Raw genomic sequence first — 6,350 nt, forward strand, 5'->3', positions numbered from 1 at the left:
TGCGTTCACACTCTGCCGCTGCTGCTGCTGCTGCTGCGCAGGTTTCGGTGGGAGACAAAGTTGTTTACTCCTCTTATCTCGAAGAGTCTTCGCAGCTGAAAATCGGCGAAGACACTTTTGCCTTCATCAGAGCTGCTGATATTGCTGCCAAGTGGTAGCAGCGAAGCGCCCGCGGCGCTTGCTGCTGCCGCTGCATGCCATTTGCTGCTGCTGTACCTCTAGCTGCTGCTGCTGTAGCTCCAGCTGCTGCTGCAGAGTCTGCAGCAGCGACAGGAGCAGTTGATTCAGCAGCTGCGGCGGCTGCAGCTGCTGCTGCAGCAGCTGCAACTGCTGCAGCAGCAGGTGCTGCAGCATGTGCAGCAGCAGCTGTGTCTCCCACTTCCTCCGAAATGATAACATAGCCAGCAGCAACATTAAGGCGAGGCCCCCTGAGGGGCCCCCACAGCAACGGGAGAGTTCCTGCTGCTTTGGGGGCCCCCGTTTAGGCTCTGGGGGCCCCCGTGGCACCTGGGGTATAGGACTGACTGGCTTTGCTGCTTGAGTTGTTTTGTCTGCTGCTTCTAGGGCTAGAATTAGGTACTAGCTGCTGCTGCAGCAGCTGTTTAGTGCACTTGGTCTGTGTACTGCTGCTGCTGCAGCGGTAAGGCAGGTTTCCTTTAGCTTGCTGCAGTTCTTACTTACCTGCATACAGAGGAGTAGGGGGTCCTGGTGGCGGCTGTTTGTGCTGCTTTTCTGGGTGTTTACTTCATGGCTTTTTGAAATTAATTAATTATAAACGGGAAAATGAAAAACTGCTTTTATGGAGCTATTTATTAGGGGCAAAAGAACAACCGGCTGCTGCCCACTGCAGCACCGGACCGCTGCCGATGCACCAGTTCGGGCGCCTCTGTGAGGACTCCCAGAAGTTCACATATTTGTTTTGAAATGAAAAATAATAAACATAAAACTAGGAAGTTTAAATAAACAAAAACTGAACTTATTTTACTCTAAATTGAGACAAATGGCTGCTGCTGCTTCGTGCTGCGGCAAGTGAGACCTGCAGCGTCGTGTCCGTCGGTCGATTGTTGCAAGTGTGTACAGACAGCAGACTTCAACGAAAGCAGCTTCTTTTTCTGTAAACAAAAATTAAAATAAAATATTTTCATTATTACCCTTGAATTGGCAATTTGGTGTAGATAGGCCAGCAAATTCCGTGGCTAGTTCGGGGCTGCGGAGCGCAACCAGCAGCAGCAGCAGCAGCAGCAGCAGGAGCGATGCCGTGCCGGTGTGTAATCGTAGCCTCCTACGATTCCACATTTATCTTCCGTTTTCAAATTCCAATTATTATTTCTTTCAAGTGTTGCTACACCTCAAACAGCAGCTGCTTTCCCTCTCAGTCTCGGCTTGCTGCAGCTGCCTGCCTCCAGCTGCTTCCAGCGCCGTCGATTCTTCTCTGGTTTTATCCTCCGTCTTCCCTTTTCCAGTTTTTACCCCCTTGTCTTTTCCCCTTTTTTTGAGTTAGCAGAGCAGGCCTCAGCCAAGCCACTCTAGCAGCAAACAGCTCCAGCAGCAGCAGCAGCAGCAAGGGCACTGCCATCAACGCCAGCGAGACCCCCAAGCTATGCGCCCGCAGCAGCCGACGCCTCTGAGGGCTTCAGCTTCCTTTCTCTTCACAAAGGGAGACTGACGGGTCCAACAAAAGCTCCCCAACAGCAGCAGCAGCAGCAGCAGCGGGGACGAAGCCAGCAGCCTCACCAGCCAGCTTCGCAGCAGCGCAGGCTTTCTGTCCGAACTTCATCAACAGTTTCATTATCTCAGTTTCCTTTCTTTGATTTCCGTCTTCTAGTTTTCCTCGGTAGCGGTGCCAGCAGCAGCAGCAGCAGCAACAAGCCGCAACAGCTGCAGTAACAGCTCATCCGTTTTTTCTTACCGGCTTTTCAGCACCAGATGCATTCCTTCTCCAAACCACTCATTTCCCCTGAACAATAGTACCAATAGTAGTATCAGCAACAGCAGCAGCAGCAACAACAACAATAGCAGCAGCAGCAGCAGCAACAGCAGCAGGAGCACTTCCGCATTTCCCGCTTTCTTCCGACCCAGCGCGAACGCGAGAAGCACGTTGCAGCAGAAAGTCTGCAGCGGCAGCAGCAGCAGCGCCAGCGCAGCAGAGTCCCATCACCCTCCCCCCGCGCAGCAGCAGCAGCAGCAGCAGCAGCAGCAGCAGCAGCAAGATGCAGCCGTCTCCGTCTGCGGCGTCGCGGGTGCCCCCCGGGTTCGCCCGGCCGCTGACTGTGGGCGAAATTCCCCTGATGGCTGGCAGCAGCCACAACAAACATCCTGAGGCTCCTCGGAAGTCGAAAGCAACATATACAATGCTGCTGCCGAGCAGCAGCAGCAGCAGCGCAGCAGCAGGGCTGCGGGGTTACCACGGGCTGCGCTTCCTGCGCCTGAAGCGGCTCTACAGCCGCCAGCTGCTGCAGCGCTACTGCCTGCTGCTGTCCGTGGCAGCAGTGGGGCTGCTGCTGCTGCTATGGCGGCAGGTGACCCTGCCTCTGCTGCAGCAGCTGCAGCAGCTGCGCCACCAGGGGCCCCTCTTCACCTCCCCCGAAGACAGGGCCCGCTGTGAGGCCCTTCAGGGGGCCCCCCGGGTGTACGTACAGGGGGCCCTGGTGAGTCTGGCGAGTGCGGGGCGGCGGGAGCTGCTGCAGGACCTGTGGGGCGCGCAGCGGCGGCGAGGCGCAGCAGCAGCAGCAGCAGCAGCAGCAGCGCCGCTGACGCTGCAGCAGCACGACGGGCTGATGGCCTTCTTCGAAAGCCTCGCGAAGGCCCTGCAGCTGAAGCGGGTCCAGTGGGCCCTGGGGGGCCCCACACTTGTGGGATCTCTCAGCCGCCACAGCTTGCTGCGGGAAGAAAAAGAAATAAATCTTTTAATTTCCGAAAAAGATAAAAAGAAAGTTCGAGAAGCCTGCAGCATCTTCGACCCCAGCAGCGAGCTGCTGCGGCCCCAGGCCTACTTCCCCCAGGCCCTCCTCGCCTGGCTCGCAGCCACCAAGGCCAAACCCAAGGTCCAAACCCTAAACCCTCAACCCTAAACCCTAAACCCTGAACTCTAAACCCTAAACTCTAGGCGCTGCGCGCGGGGCAGAGCACAGAGGGGCGAGGTGAAGAACCGAGCAGTTGAGCTGCTGCAGTCAAACGCTGGACTCTAGGGTTTAGAATCCAGAGTCTAGGGTTTATGGTTTAGGGTTTAGGGTTTAGGGTTCACGCTGGGGGGTTGCAGGCTTTGGCCTATCATTCAGGGCCCAGAATGCAGGGACAAGGGTTTAGGGCTTGTGATGCAGCGTTTGGGCTTCAGGGTTTAGGGTCTAGGGTTTAAGGCTTTTGTCTTGGGGTTTAGGCTTATGGGCTCGAATTGAGTGTGCATGGCTGAGGGTTTAGGGTGTAGGGTTTAGGGTTTAGGGTTCAGGGTTTAGGGTTTAGGGTTTAGGGTTTAGGGTTTGGGGTTTGGGCGCGCAGTTTGAAGAGCAGGCGGTGAACTCCCCCTACGGGTTGATAACTCTGGACACTTCTGCTGCTGCTGATCATTTGTCTTTTCCTGAACTTCGAGTTCGGATTTATTGGTTTAAAGAAGTTCGAGAAAAGCCCCCTGGAGCTGCTGCAGACTGGGAGCCTTATGCGGAGATAACAGCAGCGCCAGCAGCAGCAGCAGCAGCAGCAGCGGGAGCAGCAGCAGCAAGGCCCACTGTCCCGCTGCAGCAGCTGCTGCCATTCGTTGACAGGCCTCTCGGTCTGCTTTCTGTGCCAGCCCCCAAAAACCCTTTGTTTTACCTCAACAGGTTTTACAACAGTTCAGATCCTTTTTGTGCTGCGCTGCAGCAGCAGCAGGAAGAAGCTGCTGCTGCTGCTGGTGCTGCAGCTGCAGCACCAGGGGCCGCCGGCGGCGCCGCCGACAGCGCCGCCAGCAACAGCTGGGGCTTCCTTTCCTACCTGCGGCTGCCCTTCAACCAGTGCAGCAGCAGCAGCAGCAGCAGCAGCAGCGGGACCTCAAAACCTACTGTTAGGCTTTCTCCAATTTCTGAAAACTGCCTCAAAGAGTCTTTCTATTTCGGCGGGGAGCTGCAGCTCGAAGTCTACACGAGGTGTACGTACACCCCAGCCCCGGGATTCGCCACCTGGGTTCCCACCATCTGGAGACGCTGATCGGCCAGCATCCTTGTTGCTGCAGCAGCTGCTGCAGCTGCTGTAGCAGGTGCTGCAGCTGCTGCTGCCGCAGCTGGTGCTGCATCGATGCTGAAGCAGGTGCAGCAGCAGTCGCTGCAGCAGCTGCTGCAGCATGGCTGCTGCAGCAGCCGCACAATCGTTGCCGCAGCAGCCAAAGAATGAGCTGCTGCTACAAAGGAAGTGCTGCAGCAGCAGTTGTCGCAGCAGGAGCTGCTCGAGAGGCTGTGGAATGTTTTATATCAAGAAAGCCGCAAATGCGGCAGCAGATTCAGGAGCAGGAACGGGGCAGGCGCCAGCAAACAAAGGGTTGTTCGTTTTGCTGCTGCTGCTGCTGCAGCAGCAGCATTGGCGGCCTTCTTGCCTATTGGTGCCGTTGCAGTTGCAGCGCTGCTACCAGCTGGTGGGTGGCTGCACAGGAGGAGCTGCTGCTGCTCTCAGTTTGTTCCTTGCTGCACTCCTTGCGGAGCTGCAGCAGCGTCAGTGAGGACAATTACAGCGGCACAAAAGCCGCAGCAGCAGCAGCAGCAACAGCAGCACGGTGGCGTGTTTGTGACAATGAAGGAGCAGAAGCAGCAGCTTCTTTGTTTTATTCATGAGGGCAAATGTGCATGTGCTGCGCTCTGCGTGTTCTGCTGCTGCAGTGTACGTACACAGTGTAGCCATCCAGCAGCAGGTGTCTAAACCCTAAACCCTAAACTCTAAACCCTGAAGGCCCTTCTTTGGTGCAGTTCGCGGTGCCGTTCTCGGGTGTACGTACACCCGGTGGTTTTAGAACAAACAGCTCTATACTCAAGTTACAGAGAGGACGAGAAGACGCAGACGAGGATTTAGGGTTCACAGCCTGTTGGGGCCGAGGGTTTAGGGTTTAGGGTTTCCAGAGAGGCGCGTAGGGTTTAGGATTTAGGGCCTAGCGTTGGAATAGAGTTGCTAGCCCTTAGGGTTTAGGGTTTAGTACACTATACAGCAGCAACACCTCAAGCACCGCAGCAGCAAAGCTGCTTTGAGGCTGCTCCAGACTACTGCTGCCTTTGAAGCAGCAGTCTAGTGCGGCGGTCTGCCTCTCATTCACTAGTTACTGCGGAGTGCTGCTGCTGCAGCAGCAGCAGCAACAGCTGCAGCAGCAGCAAAAGTTGTGCTTTCGCCACACTTGGATGTGTTTGAAGCTGAGGCTTGCCCACAATGCCCACAGGCCATTTCAGCGGCAGTGCAGCAGCCAAAATAACAGCAATGAGGCCTCCGATCCTGTTTGCTGCCTCAAGCTTTCTTGCTGCAGCAGCAGCAGCTGCAGAGCCGAGGTGAAGACACCGTCTAGTCACCTCGCCTGGCTGTCGTTGCTGCTGCTGCTGCTGCTTCGGCTGACCAGTGGTCCGCGTTCTGTGGCCTGTCTTCTTCTCCCTATTTAAACTGCGTGTCTGTAGCAGCAGCAACTCCGCGGAGCTGTCTATACAGTGTGCGGTTTCTCGCCACAGCAGCAGCAGCAGCAGCAGCAGCAGCAGCAGCTTGGGCTGGTCGCAGCCGTGCTGGAGCCGTCGCAGCAACTCCAGCGGCTTCTGCGTGGAAGTTCATAATTGAAATTAAAAAGAATAAAGTTTCAGTTCTGCGGAGGGAGAAGGCAGCCAAAAGTGCTGCTGGTGCTGCTGCTGCTGCGGGTCTGTGCTGCTGCAGCAGGAGCCACCACGCCTGAGCTGGTATGTCTTGCAGCTTCCCTGTATTTCGCAGCCGCATTTCCGTTTAATCCTTATTACATTTATTGTTTTTCATTTATTAAACTCTCGTTTCAGTTGTTACGGCGGGGGCTCCTGGGTAGCGCCTCGCCGCTGCCTAGCTCCATCACCAACCGCTGGCAACTGCCGCCTAGGGTTTAGGGTTTAGGGTTTAGGGTTTCGTTCTCGGGACCCCTTCAGGCTTAAGAATTGGATTTCGCCGCGTTTATTCTTCGCGGGGCCTCCTCTGCCAGCATTTCCGCAGCAGCAGCAGCTCCGGCAGCAGCAACGCCACACATCAGCCGACAGCTGCAGCAGCAGCAGCAGCAGCCCATGGCAACCCATGAACCCACGTGGAAGGCTGCTGCAAGGGGGCCCCCTGAGGCCCCTCCTCCCTCCCCTGTGACCGGCCTGGACCCCAAGAAGGAAGCAGCAGTGCGGCTGCTG

At 56.4% G+C, this 6,350-nt stretch overlaps 2 protein-coding genes across 2 annotated transcripts in view; both read left to right on the forward strand.

Moving 5' to 3' along the window:
* Nucleotides 1–2,210: 2,210 nt before the first annotated feature.
* Nucleotides 2,211–4,179, forward strand: ETH_00019630 (uncharacterized protein; the record flags this gene model as incomplete). The annotated part of the gene is made up of 2 exons (XM_013375786.1): nucleotides 2,211–3,044; nucleotides 3,496–4,179. The coding sequence occupies 2 exons, from the start codon at nucleotides 2,211–2,213 to the stop codon at nucleotides 4,177–4,179; spliced, it is 1,518 nt and encodes a 505-aa protein (XP_013231240.1).
* A 2,057-nt stretch (nucleotides 4,180–6,236) lies between these two features.
* ETH_00019635 (Galactosyltransferase, related, related) overlaps nucleotides 6,237–6,350 on the forward strand; it is a gene marked incomplete at both ends in the record, with an annotated part of 3,203 nt that continues 3,089 nt past the window's right edge. The window contains one exon of the mRNA XM_013375787.1: nucleotides 6,237–6,349. Within this exon, the coding sequence (XP_013231241.1) occupies nucleotides 6,237–6,349 (113 nt within the window). The remainder of the gene's footprint in view (nucleotide 6,350) is intronic.

Source organism: Eimeria tenella, genomic scaffold (genome assembly GCF_000499545.2).
Source record: "Eimeria tenella Houghton genomic scaffold, Eth_scaff3, whole genome shotgun sequence".
Taxonomy (NCBI): domain Eukaryota; phylum Apicomplexa; class Conoidasida; order Eucoccidiorida; family Eimeriidae; genus Eimeria; species Eimeria tenella.